General features: G+C 53.1%; 1 protein-coding gene across 1 annotated transcript; it reads right to left on the bottom strand.

The window, feature by feature from the left end:
- Positions 1-731: 731 nt before the first annotated feature.
- LOC102945974 (POU domain, class 5, transcription factor 3-like) lies at positions 732-14,815 on the bottom strand. The gene is given in 6 exon segments (XM_037879841.2): positions 732-1,259; positions 1,261-1,413; positions 2,643-2,807; positions 6,351-6,481; positions 7,165-7,279; positions 13,879-14,815. Coding segments are annotated over 6 exon segments (1,272 nt in total). The 5' UTR covers positions 14,488-14,815; the 3' UTR covers positions 732-1,160.
- Between the last annotated feature and the right edge of the window lie 241 nt (positions 14,816-15,056).

Raw genomic sequence — 15,056 nt, 5'->3', positions numbered from 1 at the left:
TAGCTCTACCAGGGGACTCCGGCATGCATGGTATGTCACTCTGCCGGCGTGTGGGTGGAATCACAGCCTTACAGAGCTGGGGATGGGAGAAGCACTTTATCCCTTTCCACTCATTACACTGCTTCTCCCAGGGAGCATTGTGCAGGGAGCCAACAATGAAAGCTTCCAGGCAGAGAGTCGAAGCCCTGCAGTGCAGAGTAGAGACCTTAGGGTCCATAGTGGGAGGCATAGGAGGCTATTCTCACCAGCAGTTTGGAAACAGTGAGGTCCCTGAGCTGTTACAGGCCTTGGCAGATCTCCAGCAGAGTCCATCAGGGATGCCCAGTGGCAGCTGAATAGCCTCCTGTGCCCTATGGATGCTCGTTAGGTCTAGGGCTGCTGAAGGCATGGGGGTGGTAGAAGACAAGGAAGCTGAAGCCTTCGCTCTACAGCCAGGCAGGGAAAGCATATTAAGTACACATGGGTCTGGAATTGTTCAGTGAAACATTTTTCTCCTTGGAAAATGCCAATTGGTTAAGTCAGAGAGCTGGGGCAGGTAAAGATGTGTCTACGTGCCCAGGGAGCAAGGCTGAGCCACAGGCTGGCATTTGCCAAGGAGACTTAGGGGCCCCAACTCCCACCCTAACCCTCCTAGGCTCCCTGGAAACTCCCAGGTTTACGGCTGCCTGGGACTAAGGGCCCCCAGCGGCTCGCACAGCCCGGCTGCATGCAACAAAGACACAGAGACGGGATCATTTTAAAAACTAGAAATGGCTAAAAAGGGCTTTTTTTTTTTCCTTCTCCAAACTAACAATAGATAAAACGTTGTTTGCAAATGAGTGATGAGGCCCCGCCCCCGGGGGGAGGGGCAGGATAGGTAGCTCAACTCGAGGTGGGGGGGAAGCAGGCTCCTTGCAGCAGGAGTGATTCGGAGCGGTGGGCAGGACAGGGACTCACCCCACAGCGCAGGGTGATCCGCTCCCTCTGCCCAGGTTGCTGCCCCTCCCCCTCACACAAAAAGCAAATAAAAACAACACAGTGAATCCCCCCCCTCCCCGAGTCAGGCATCTGGGGAGCAGCTGCAGGATCTCTGGGGTGCTGTTCTCTCCAGGGAGCCAGCCAAGCAGCACCGCCAAGGAGACACCTCCGTCCAGCTCCCAGGGAGCCCCCAGCCCCCAGGTTCAGTTGCCACTGTTCCCCATGGAGACCGCCGGCTGCAAAGCTTGAGAGAAGATCTCACCCTTGTGGAAAGCCGGCATGTAGATGGGAGGGGGGGGGGCCCAGGGCATAGGCTTGGGAGCTCACTGCGGCGGGCAAGGCTGGGTGCGCCAGGGCCAGGTTCATGTCGTACATGGCTCCCTCGTTCTCATCGCCGAAGGGCAGCAGCAGCCGCTTGCCCTTTTGACGCCGGTTGCAGAACCAGACTCGCACCACCTACGCAGAGATGGGAGAAGGCACAAAAGGGGAGATGGATCAGCCCAGCCCATTAAAACCTCTCCCTCGGGGGCAGAGCCCCCCACAGCTCCGCCTCTAGAGAGGAGCAAAGCAGCCAGACAATTTGGGAGCTTCAAGCTCTTTTCCAGTGGGATGTTTTCTGCCTTCCCTCCACCCCCACAAGGCCCTACATACCCTCCCAGCTCAGCAGTCCCAGCTGGGAGTGCTTTGGTCAGCCAGGCAGAGGGATGGATCTCTACAGAGCACCAGGGCACCCTGACAGTCCCTAGCATGTACAAGCCTGTCCTGCAACAGGGCTACATTCCTTCACCAGGTGCACCCACTAATTGAGGCAGTCTGGGGTCTAATCCCACCTGATTTGGCAGCAATCTGGCTACCAAAGGAGCCCACGTGCACTCGTTGCATCCATGAATCAGACCTCCCCTGGGAGGGGAGTGACGTGGGCTGGCAGCTGGTGCTAACACACTTATTGCTGTTTGCTTTGTGCTCGATCGCAGCCCTCTTGAGTGGGAGTGTGGCAGCCCCTGCACTAGCCATTCACCTCCAGAGTAAAGGTCTGGAGTAGAGCTGGACAGTAAAGGGTAGGGGTGGTGGGGACACTGTGGAAAATTTCGGTGAAAACAAAGGCTAAATTTTCAATGGACAATTTAAATTTTGTGGCAGAAATTCGAATACCAGAAAATGTCAGCTGCCACAGTGCCTACCTAATGGTAATTGCAGTTCGGGTGCCGGATGCCCCCCATTCCCATCTTTAGGCTGGGCTACATCACACACTGTGCACCACAGCCTCCACTCTTGTGGTGGGAGGTGGTGCCTCACGGGCCTCCCTCGCCATGGTGCATCATGGGAAATGTAGTCTGACTGGGAAATCCAGCTCATAGAGGAGAACAGGAACATGAGGTAACTGAACTACAGATCCCATGAGGCACCACAGTATCATTTCCAAAATGAAATTGTTGGATTTTTGATCTTAAAAAAAAATAATCCTCCTCCTCCTCCTATGGAAAACAGACTTGTTTTGTGAATAATTTGGTTTAGTCATAAACCCAATTTTCTGCTTAAAAAATAGTTTAGATGGAAAAATTTCCACCAGCCCTAAATTGGCCTTTAGAAGTACCCCACTAGGGAATGTGTTAGAGTCATTCCTAAGGACCTGACTTCTGAACATGCTGTTCTCCCCACCGCTGGGGAGCTCCAACTAAACCTACGTCTTTGTCCAGGTTGAGATCCTCGGCGATCTGTGAGATCTGCTGGGGGCTCGGCTTCACGCACTTGCGGAAGAAGTTCTCTAGCGTGCCCTTGACGTTGTTCTCGATGCTGGTCCTGCGCTTCCTCTTCCGGGCCTGGGCCAGCACTTGTTCTGCATTGCACAGCTGGAAAGCAAGAGACACAAACCCACAAAAGCCATGGCACTTGGTTACAGGTTGTCCCCGTGGAGCAACAGTGTTCCCAGCTCCTCGGGGCGTACATACCTCGCTGGGAGAGGGGTAGGGCCAGGGCCAGGGCCAGGGCCAGGGCTGAGAGATGCCAATCCAACGTGCTGCAAATCAGTGTTTGGGTGGAAAGGGATAAAGTGGCAGGTTTTCAATTCAAACTGAAATGTTTGTTTCTGAAAATTGAATTTAGTTTCAGAAATTTACCATGAACATTTTCAAATGAAAAATTTTCATTCTTTCTTTACAGGGGGGAAAAAAAATGTGGTTTTCAACCACGTCCATTTATATAACCATCTACAACATATAGTATTCGTGTCTGTAGCATGCTTAAATAATTTATTAGCCCTTTTTATAAAGTCTGTATAAATGTACACTAATACAAAGGGTGACCAATTATTTGGGAGAATATTAAAAGGATTTCATTAAAATATTTCTATTCACATTAAAGTTTTGTAATTTTTTAAATAGATTCAATCCCAAAGTGTGTGGGGGTTGAACTCCCTTTGACCCCCAAACTGCTGCCCCACCCTCGTTATCACGTGGAGTAGTGCTGGGCGTGCCGAGCAACCGGTTTCCCTGAACGCCCAGAGATGCTTTAGAATAATTACTCAGAGGTACCTGCTCACGGCCCCTGAGCCTGCACCTTAGGCGTTTTGCCATTAACCTCAATGGAAGCAGGATCAAGATACAAATTGCTTCAATAATTTCCCTTAAGTGAAATTCCCTTCCTTACCCTTCCAGAGAACCTACGCAACATAGTTAGCAGGTTGTGCTAGGTTAATCCTCCCCTGGACTGCAGCATGTGGGACTTAAATGCTGTATTCTAATGGGCACATCACCTGCCACTCCTTTCTTCTGGCTGAGCAGCAGAAGTTGCGAATCACACCACGGGGTAAAGGAAAAATCCCTGGTTTTCAGCCTTCCTGCAGCTGCTCCTCACTGGAAGTGAGGATATGGGGCGAAATCCGGGCCCCACTAAAGTCAAAATTTGAGCAGACTTCAATGGGGCCAGGATTTCACCCATGATCTTCCAATAGTCTGCCCCATCCTGCCCACCGCGCTGTGCCCCTGGCAACTGCAGAGTGTGGAAGAGGCTCCAGGTGCAGAGGACCTGCTGCCAGGTACCCACCTGCAGAAACCTCTGCAGTCAGTGAAGAGTGTGACTGCTCAATAAAGAGTTGTTTCCCCCCAGATCTGCAATATGTTCTCAGATTCAGCCCCTGGCCCTCGTGCCATGGTAACCCAACCAGTCTCACTCCACCGACTACGGCTATAACATTTAAGACGACGGGAGCCTCTCTCCAGATCCACCCACGACAGCAGAAAACGACCATGATTGCCTTGTTGGAGGCTGTCGTGATGTCTGGCTGCTCCAGGATCAGAGCCAGTTGAAGAATCTGTTGCAAATTATATTTGTTGGGAATCTTAGTATATTTTCCCATCAAACAATGATTGTAAGTTCTTCCCACTCTTCGACCATCTCTGCAAAAGGTTGGACACTCTCCATCACACGATAGTCTGGTCAATCGGCTAATTGTTTATTTACAAGTACCTCTGCCCTACCATTGGGGCAGACACTGCTACTCCGGTAATGCAAATGGCAAGTGTCTCTCTGAAGCCAGGCCAATGAGCAGGGCCTGGGAGCACAGGCAGGTTGTGGTTGGGACAGTGACGGAGAGGTTCCAGCTGCAAGGGTTATTAGCTGTCGCTAGACACCGGAAGTCCTCACTTACCCTGCTCTCTCCCCAAAAGGAACCTTCCCTGCTAAACCTTCCCTTGTCAGCTCAAGGCCTCCTTACACTGGTGCTGTCACAGCTCACTGGGAAGCAGGCTAGCCCACTGGTCTATTGATAGCCAATGCCTAGGGCTGCAGGTTTATCACAGAGGTAAAAAAATGTCACTGATACTGTGATTTTTCCATAGCTTTCTTTGCATCTGGGATTTCATAGGCTGAGGAGCTGGGGGGACCCCCCAGGCCAGGGCCCATCCACTTGTACCACCACAGCTCAGGGCCGGTGATCTGGCGGTGCCATAGCCAAGAAGGGGCCAAGGCTGGGTGTCTCAGGGAGAAGGACATGCCCACAGGCCAGAGCAAGGAGCCAGGCCAGCCCCACGGGACAGGAGCCACCACTGTGAGGTCAGTGCTGGGTGGGCTCGCTCTGCACCCCCTCCCCACCAACCAGGCCTCCCACCCCCCAGGGGCAGGACCGAACCTCCCCCACCATGTCACACACCCCCCACTTCAAGTGACTTTACAACCACTACCTGCAAAAGCTGTGACTTTAACTAAATTTGTCAGGACTGCTCAGTGACTGGATAAAAAAATGCCGTGACAAATCTGCAGCCCTACCAATACCCTAAGGCCAGGCCCTTCCACACTGGGTGGGACGAAGAAGAGATAAGGTGGAATTTGATGAGTCATTCTCCAGGCACATCAGAGCAGGATGTCTGCAAGAGAATCCGTGGGTCTGCTGGATTAACCAGGAAGTAAAGGAAACAATTAACAGAGATAAAGAGGTTGCAAGAAGTTATAATTTCTTTGCCTCGGAGTAGGTCAAGGAGATCCCGACCCTGAGCTGCTGTCTCAGGTCAAGGACCAAGGTGTTGAAAGAGGAGCTGCTGGAACAAACTGATCAAGACAAAATATCAGGAGGCCTGGGCGACATGACCCAAGAGGTTTGAATGCAAGAACAAAGTGTCTGAGCTGCTAACAAAACTCTGCAATCAGCTGCTATCCTGGGGGCTGCAGTGGGTGCCTAGAATCTCCTACAGCCTTGCCCCAGGTACCCACTCCTACACCAGGGCTTGCAACGGCGTCCCGGGAAGGCAGCCATACAGCTATCTCCAACAGTGCCTGTGTCAGAGAATCATCTCCCAGCTAAAACCAGTGCTTTTAGAGACCCTTTACACAGCCCTGACCTTTTACCTGCAGGACAGGGGCTGGTCAGTGGGGAGAATCTCATCCTTGGACTTTGGTTTAGAAAGAAGGCGAGTAAGAGGAGACATGACGGGGATAAGCAGAGTAACGAATGTGAAAAGGTAGATCGGCATTCCTATCTACCCTCCCTCATAACACACCAGCAAGGGGTGAGTCAGTGCAACTGAAAGGCAGCACATTTAAAACTAGTCCGAGGAAATTCTGTTTCTCCCCCAAAGCGCGTGACTAACCTGTGGAACTCACTGCCCCAAGGTATCAGCAAAGCCAAGGGCTCAGCAGGATTCTCTAGAGGCCTTGGACATTCTCATTCTCCACAGTCACAGCAGAAAGGATAAAACACATTCAGAAGGGATATAAGCCCTCCTGACATGGATCAAGCTCTGACTGACGGGGGTCAGGAAGGAACTTGCCCAGCGACTAGGCTACTTCCATAGCTGCCCATTAAGAGGTCACGTACACCTTGCTCAGAAGCAGCGAGTCCCCGCCATTGGGCTGAGCCAAGCCCTGGGCTGACCCAATCTGGCCCACCCCTCCCCACTTACCTCTTGCAGGCTGTCGCTGTTCTCTACCTCGTTGAGCCAGCGCTGCAGCAGTGGCTTCAGCTTGCACATGTTCTTGAAGCTCAGCTGGAGGGCTTCGAAGCGGCAGATTGTCGTTTGGCTGAACATCTTCCCTGGGAGGGAGAGAGAAGCCCCATTCGCTGCAGGCCTGGGGCTGCCAGACTCCTTATCCTATACCCCCAGCACATCAGCCAGAGAGGAAAGAAACCTGCCCACTACCTGACCCATGCATGGAGCATCCATGACTCTGGGGGCTGCATCCATGCATGGGAGACCCCCCGCCCCAATATTGCACGGTCACCTACCCACCTCTGCAGCAGGGACCATGGAGGTCTGCTCCCTTCACCTGCTATCTGGGGGGAGGAGGAGCATCTTCTTTCCCTTCCCCCCATAAGTGAGGCACTGGGGGAGCTCGAGTCCCTCTCCCCCCCCTCCCCCCACAGACAGCTCGATCTAGGAATCCACTCTGCCCCACATAATTTTGCTTTCCCCCAGGATCCCCATCTCCTGTTGTGAGCCCCTCCCTCAAGGCAGCAGCAGGGATAGCAGGGACCCCCAGGTTACAGCATCATGTTGCGGCTCCCCCGGAATCACCACGGTGTTCACACTGGGCTCACTGCAACAAGCATCCAAAAACCCTTCCAGCCGCTTTGAACATCCAACTGGGGAAGAAGCTACAAAGCACCAGTGAGGATCCAGGGGCTGTCCATCCCCATATCTCACCTTCTGCATCAAGAGACACCCCCAGAGACACCAGATGCACTTGGGAGGGGTGGGGGAGAAAAGTGAAACTCACCATACAGAGTCCCCAGAGCCATCCCCACATCAGCCTGTGTGAACCCCAGGGTGATGCGCTTGTGCTTGAGGTCTTTGGCAAACTGCTCCAGCTCCTCCGAGGTGGGAGTGGTGTCCTGGCAAAAGCAGCAAAAACATTTCTGTGAGGGGATAAAGGAGCCCGCTGGGGGCTGGCAAGGAGAGAGGTGGATTCACTCAGGCATTTCAGGGATGGATGCAGATCCAAGCCCTAGAGAGATGGATCCCAGGTCTACCGCTGCAATCAGGCTCCACCGCGGCTTTCGTGGCAGGTGAGAGGAGTGCGAACGGGCTCGGTGAAGCCCTCAGTTGTTTGTTTGCATGGACAAACCACCATCCTGCAGCACGAGGATGGCAAACAATCCCAGAAGGAATCACTTTCACCTGACACTGAACCGAGAGCTCTGCTGGGATCCGAGAAACAGGCTGATCCCTCAAGCTGCTGTCTGGCTTTCTGCTTCACGGCGGAACGTCTGCCTTGACTGTCCCTCAGGCTCCCTCGGCCTGGCTGCCCGCTGCAGTGGGAAACGGCTCAGCCACAACCTCCCACCCACCGGGGTGACGTCTGGCTGGCGAGGCTCAGAGTTGGAGCAGCATAGCGGGGGGTGGGGAGGTGTGCATGGTGCTACAGGTCAGCACTGAGGGGTATTAGCTGGGCCGTTAAGGTCAGTAACTTTAAAAATGAAAGCTGTAGTTTCTGCAGACATCACTGCCTTTAGACACCCCCTCACTCACCAGTGAAAGCCTCCCACTCCACTCTGGGCAGCGGACAAGCCAGGTAATCAGTGCGCGGGATGGCCATGGAGATTCATTGGGCAGAGACTGAAGCTGGCAAGCTGACGCCCTGCAATACCCCGACCCTCACAGCCCCCCGCAGCCAGGATACATTTCCTAGCGTCAGTTTGTGGTGGGGATGAGAAATCCACCCAAGCCCAGAGATGGCCCTAGTCACCACAGTACCTGAGCACTGCACAACCCCACGCACTGCCCTGCAAGAAGGCAGGACAGGACCATCTCTGTTTTCCAAAGGGTCAGCGGAGTGACTTGCCAACACAGGGTGGGTAAAAATCGTAATAAAAAAATACAAAATGTTTTTTTTATTTAAATATAACTTGCCTTTTACTCCCTTCTTGTTTTATAGTCTTAAATGGCTAAAGTTGCTGGTTTGTTCTTGTTTAAAGAGTTTCCGAATTGTTAGTCGAGTTGCAGATTTTATGGTGAAGTTTTTCTTTTCTACTGAAGTTTCAGCCTTGAAACTCTCAGCCAGGCTGTAAAAAAAAGAAGTCCTGGGCCTGACACCACAACCCACCCACCCCCACCATCACCACAACTGCAAATAGCAGCCAACAGTACCGGCCGCCACACTGCACTTCCACAAATCAAGAAAGTCACAACGCTTTGACCAGGCTATGCTCCTCCCTCAGGTTTGCAGCCAACAGGACTTGTGCTCCTAAGTCACTTACAAGCTGTTGAAAATCCTACCTTTAGGATTTTATGGACCTAAACATTTTGGCCTGTCTGTATAAAGTAAGTTCACAGCAATGTTGTTAATGCACTGGGAAGATGAAATCACTTGGCATCGCTGACACTATCTGGCCACCATCTCTGAAGTGTCTGAGCACCTCATAATATTTAATGTCTCAATCCTCCCCAAACCGCCAGGGAAGAGCTATTCTGTACCTGGGGAGCTGAGGAAGCGCCTGAGGCGCAGTCTACATTACCAACGTACATGAGTGGAACGACATCGCTCAGGGTGTGGATTTAATGCAGTTCCACCAACTGAACTCCCGGTATAGACAGCACCCTCGAAGAGCGTCCTGTGGACACACAGCTACTGCCTCTCGGGGAGGTGGAATTCCTACACCAATGGGAGCAGCTCTCCCATTGGGTGTAGGTAGCAACTTCACTAAGCGATACAGTGCGCCGCAAGTGTAGACAAGCCCTGAGTAACTTACCCAAGGTCACACAGAGAGCCTTAGGTGGAGCAGGAAGTTGAATCTAGTGTCTACACTAGCACTTTTGTCGGTAAAACTTTTATCAGTCGGGGGCAGGGGGGAGAAAAACACCACCCCTGAGCAACGTGTCTGGACAGCACTACGTTGGCGTCTCCAGCAGAGCTCATTGGGTGTGGTTTAATTATGCCGACAGGAGCGCTCTCTCCCATTAGCACAGAGCAGCTCCACAGGAGACCTTACAGCGGCGGTACAGCTGTAAGATCTCTAGTGTAGACAAACAGCCTTTGGCTCTCAAATTCTAGGCCAGTGCCCTTATTGCTGGGCCACCTCTTCTCTCTACACTGAAGCAGTTTTGTTTTGAAGGGACAAAGATTCTGTGCCACTAAAAGAACTGTTTGTAATAGAAACACAATTTTAGCCCATGGTCCTGCTAACAATTATGCACGTGCTTAACTTGGAGCGCAGGAGTAGTCACATCAAAGTCAATGGGACTTTTCATCTGAGTCAAGTTACGTACCGCCTAGTGACTGCTGGACCAGAGCCTTCATTTTCAATATTTTGGGGTTTGCCTATTGCAGTTTTGCAAAATCCAGTTCAGCTCCCAGAGCAGGAGTGGCATTTACCATTTTGTAGGAACCTCTCCCATCATCTACCCTGAGCTCCTGAATGACGCAGGACAGAGAATGTCTCATAACTTCTGTTTGAGCTAGAGTAGATCTTTTGATAAGCTCATCAATGTTAGTCTGGATTCTGTGACAGAGGCAGGAACTGAACCTCCACCCCAAGGAGTCAAAGGCCAGTACCTGGCCCCTGCACCATCCTTCTCCAGGGCCCCCACACCCTCTTGTACTACTTCCTATCCCACCCTGCTCCCAGGTAGAGGGGGAAGCTGGAGGCCAGATCCCGCTCTGCTGTAGGCAAGCTTCCACCGAGCGATGCCCATGGACACCGGCCACGTATCTTCCCTTTTGTGAAGGTTGGGAAGTACCTGGCTGCTGGGTCTTCTCTTCCCTAAGGAAGCCAGCAGGGAGAACACACTGATCTGTGCTCCAAGTCTAACCCCTGCTCCTGCAGAGGGGCTCCAAGCAATGCCCTCCACCACCAGCAGGTGCCAGTGTGTGTTATGTTTGAGACCGTCTCACCAGCTGAGGGCCAGGTGATCTGGATTCAGCCACTGTCAGCTGTCAGCTTCCTCTCAGTGCTAACGAGAAGGCTCAGATCCTAATTCCAGGGGTATTTAGGAGCCTGAATATCTTTGAAGATCTGGGCCCAACAAAGCAAAAAAGGATCAAATCCCCCTTTAAAAATCAAAGCAAAACACAAGGGCACAACTCATCTAAGCCACTGGGAGTTCACACTGGAAGAGAGATGGGCTGCAACCAACCCAGCACCCAGAGCAGCAAAGTTTTGCTATGAGAAGGTGCAGAGTCACCTTTCAATCAGCTCTCCTGCTCGCTTTGATGATACTGGCACAACATGCAGGGTGGCAGCAGTTGCCAAGCTGCGATTTAAGACAGAGATGAAAGCATCATTGGCCCAGTTTCTTGTACCTTGCCTCATCATGGACACCTGCGCAGAGGGGTACAAAACGCTGGGCAAACTGAATGATGGCTTCTTACCCATGTGTTGCCCCAGGTGTAAGTCTCAACACGTGGTCCAGGGCAGGAGAAGAGGAGACTCAGAGCACTCTACGTTTGCACAGAAAGCTGCCATACGCACACACACACACAAAATGCGCATGCACTGTTTTGCACACACAGGTTTCCAGACCTGCCCTTCTCCCCATCTGGAACTGTTGTGGGACAATTTATGAAACAGGTTTAATTAATTAGTTCATAGCCTTTCTGAGCAGTGGGTGGTTTTTGCAAATACAGTCACTCCTGCCAGTGGTACTAGAAGCAGTTAACAAAAAAATAAACCAAACCCAGGGCTGTGCCCTTTAAAATTTTTGTCCATCATAAAGAGTCCAGAAAAGAGTTTTTCCTTCTGTTTATTATTTACTTTCTTGTTTTTCCCCTTAGAAATATCAGGAATGTCAATTCTGATTTTCCCTGGCCGTTCTGGAAGATCTGCCGAGGCATGGCAGGGCTTCTCCACACACAACAGTTTGCACCAGTTTCCACTAAAAGCAGGTTTTTTGATTGATTTAGTTAAAGTGGTGCAAACAGCAGCATGGACACGCTTAAGTCTATTCACACGCTTAGTTGTGGCTTAAACTGATTTAGTTTAATTTACCGAGACAAGCGTTGCATCCGATGAAGTGAGCTGTAGCTCACGAAAGCTTATGCTCAAATAAATTTGTTAGTCTCTAAGGTGCCACAAGTCCTCCTGTTCTTTTTGCTTAATCTACCTGCGAGTCAGGAATCTGACCAATTTTTAAATTATTATGATCTGGAGGGAGCTGGCCTACACGCTCTAAATATCTGGATTTTTAAAATTCCATTTAAAATAAATAATAATAGTCATGCCGATGAAAATATTTAAAGCAGGCAGCTCCGGCATCCGAGGGGCTGCATGCACAGAAGAGCTGAGTGCGCAGACATAACAGAAGCATATGCCGTCCCCAGAGACAGCTGGCTGAGCCATCGCACTGAGGAGCGTACAGAGACAAATATTTTTGTTCTGCAACAGCCAGCAGAGGGAGCCCACGGTAAAGCCGCTGCTCAGAACCGAGTGGCTGATAGACACGAGGGGCAAACATGGCAGTAAGAATGGGAGGCCTCCCTGAAAGCATGGGAAGAAGCTGTGTGGTGCTGATCTCTGGATCCTAAAGAGCCCAGCACTGGAGCAGCTGGGCAACACAGCTTAGCCACACTGAGAGAAAGCTCTCTGAACTGGGGGTGCCCCTGCTGGAAACGTGCTCAACGCAGCAAACCATGCTGGAGAGCAAAACTCACTCCCCACCGCCAATGGGACACAATCAGGGCTCCACTTTTGCATAAGCAGGAACTCAACCTCCTTCCTGAACCTGGGCAGGATGGGAGGTGACAAAGGTGGGAAACAAGCAAACACCAGATCTCTAGCGAACTCACGCGCTTCCCAGCCTTGGCATCCTTCTGGACTCCTCCCTACTACTAGATTCCCAGATAGTCCGGAAACAGTTTCTTCCCCATCCTGACAGAGGAGGGCCCAACCACTGTGTGAGCCCCATCACCGAAATGTGCTGCACTTCACATGGACAGCAGCAGCTCTGAAGAACATCCAGCTAGCCCAGAGTGCAATGACCCAACTATTAAGCACCATAGGCCACTTTTAACCACCTGCTGTGGTCACTGTGCTGGTGCCCCAGAGAAGACCCAAGGTCATCAGAGCCCTCCGCAGGCTGAGCTGAGGGGGAGAGGGAAGGTTGGGTCCCTGGTGGAGAGTGGAAGAAAGAGGGAGGGAAGTCATAACATGAGGCTAGCAAGGTTAAAGGGGTTAGACTCAAGCCCTGCTAGGCCCGCTCTCCTTGGTGCCCACCGCTGTAACCTCTTCCCGCAGACATCCCGGGATGAGTTATGCAGGAGGTCAGACCAGATTATCCTAATGGTCCCCTGGGGGGAGGGTGCTGACAACTGGGAGCTCCTGGAGAAGCAGAGGAAGCAGAGAATAAAAAATGGAAAGGAAAATACAGAGAAAAGCAAAAAGAGAGACGAGTAATGTGCAGCAATCGATGGAGCTTCAGAACCACTGGCCTAGGCAGAGGTAGGGGTAGGGAAGCTCTAGCAGGATTTGGGAATGTAGCTAAACCCCCATTTACACTACAAAGCAACAGTGTTGTAACTTAACCCCCTTGCAATGCAAAGCGCTTTCATCCCATAGGACCTGTCATCCTGCCTTTTTCCCTGCTGTCCCTGGGCCTGTGCCTCTCAGCTGGTCTTTAAATCCCCCAGTCAAACAATTGTGTACCCCGGCTGGCTCACACCACCAGTCCCTCTCTACTAACTCCCAGCTCTTACAGAGCATTTTTCATCAGATCTCACAAGGCTTCCCACAGGAGCAGAGTTTCATTCTCCCCATTTTACAAATGGGGACATCCGAATGATGAGGGTTTGGAGTGAGACAAAGAGAAGTTTAAATCTCTACCCTGGCATTACAGAGCAATGGTCACTTCACTGGAGGGGTGGGGGGGAGAGATCAAACTGCAGCTGAGAGTCTAGATAAAAGAATATCGATCATCATAAAGCACCCTGGTGCTTTTTAAAAGCTGATTTGTGTGTCTACACACACCCCCAACACAGAGTCAGATTTTTAACAGGTGTAACTCAGGGTTGCTCTGATTCACACATCAGACAGGGATCTGGCCCACCGTATTTAAAAAGCAGACAGAGCTTTTCGTCTGCGTTTGCGGACGCCACCTCCAGGGAACACAGGCCATCAGACAGACCCGTCTGTTCAGAGCAGCCCGGGTGGCCCCGTGTAGATCGACCGCTTTGGAGAACCCGACTCGCCCTTCCCAGCCACCCCCGCTAGGGAGCTGCTCCCCAAGGAGCCTGTGGCAGGAGAGATGTGCAGCTGCAGAGCAGTGGGGCTGTCAGGGAGTGTGGGAGACAAGGTCACCCCAAAAGCATCAGACAGAGAGGAAGAAAAATGTGGGCGCTGCTCCTCTCCGCTCCCCTCCCCCTTGGTATAAGCCGGAGCACTGGGGGGAAATCCCGTGAGAAAACGCAGAGCGGAAAGGGGTTAGAGGGGGGGCGATCCGCGGGCCAGCCCCAGATTGGGGAGCGGGGTCCGGGGAGGGGCCGCAGGGCTGCGATCCTTACCTCGTCCCCACTCTCACTGGACTGGCCTCCCTCGCTAGCCGCCCCACTGGAGCTGCCGCTGCTGCCCAGGCTGGAGAGGCCGCTGGGGGGCTGGTGCGGGTCGCCGGGGTAGACGGCGTGATGGGCCCCCGGGCAAAGCCCGACCCCTGGGAACGTCTGGCCGGGGAGGGGGCCGCGGGACGCCGCCGCGCTGTGCCCAGCCAAGGCAGGCCAGAAAGGGCTGTTCCAGGGGTGGGCGTAGTAGGGGCCCGCGGGCAGGAGGGCGCATTTCCCTTCTGGGGAGCCTTCTTTGCGCCCCTTCTCCTGGCCGGGCTCTTCTTTCAGGGCCTGCCCGCTTTCCAGGAGCTGGGGGCCCTGGTGCCCCCCAGCCATGCCCGGCTGCTGGCAGGGCTCTGGGCCAGGGAACGAGCCCCAGGCCTTAGCCTGGCCGGCCTCCCCCGCCGGGAGCTCGGGGGGCTCGTACTCCGCTTTCAGCGCCGGGAAGGGGAAGAAAGGCGGCTGGTGGCTGGTGCTGCTGTAGCCGCTTTTGCCGAACTGGCCGCTCGCATCCTGCAGGATCCCGGCCCCCAGGCCGAAGGCGGCGGGGGGCAGCCCCTCCTGGCTGAACATGGTCGCCCCCAGGCTGCCCGGAGCCGGGGCGCTGCAAGGGTCTCGGAGCCCCTAAGGCGCCATCAGCCTAGGCGAGGGCCAGGAGTCTCCGCATGCTGGCAGGCTCACGGCAGCAGCTGGGCACCAGCGGGGCCAGGGCGAAGCCCCTCCATGCTGCAGAGACCCGACTGAGCGCCGAGGCCGGCCAGGAGCCTGCACTGAAGGCCAGCCAAGGGGCTACCTCCCCCCGCCCCGCTAAGGGCCCAGCTTGGGCGTCTCTGTTAATTGCCCCTGCTCAGCTATTGGCCCCTTTAAGACAATTGACACCAATAGGTTGTAAATGAACTTGATTCTTGTGTGTGTGTCGGGGGTGGGGAAGGGCATCTTGCAACCACCTTGATTAGAAATAGCTTCGGACTCCGTGTATCCCCCCCCGCCACCTCTTTAACTTCCCCGTGGGTTTGGGAGGGCATCAATCGAGAAGGGAAATGAAAACGACCAGCTGCATAATTTATTGGTGGTGGGAATTATTCTGCTCGGATCCTGTTTAAAAAGGCCGGAGCCCTCCAGGGAATGTTCGCTCCTGGATA

The sequence above is a fragment of the Chelonia mydas genome, chromosome 16 (genome assembly GCF_015237465.2).
Source record: "Chelonia mydas isolate rCheMyd1 chromosome 16, rCheMyd1.pri.v2, whole genome shotgun sequence".
Lineage (NCBI taxonomy): Eukaryota > Metazoa > Chordata > Testudines > Cheloniidae > Chelonia > Chelonia mydas.
Note: the sequence above shows the minus strand (reverse complement) of the source record. Positions and strands in the feature narration are given on the sequence as shown.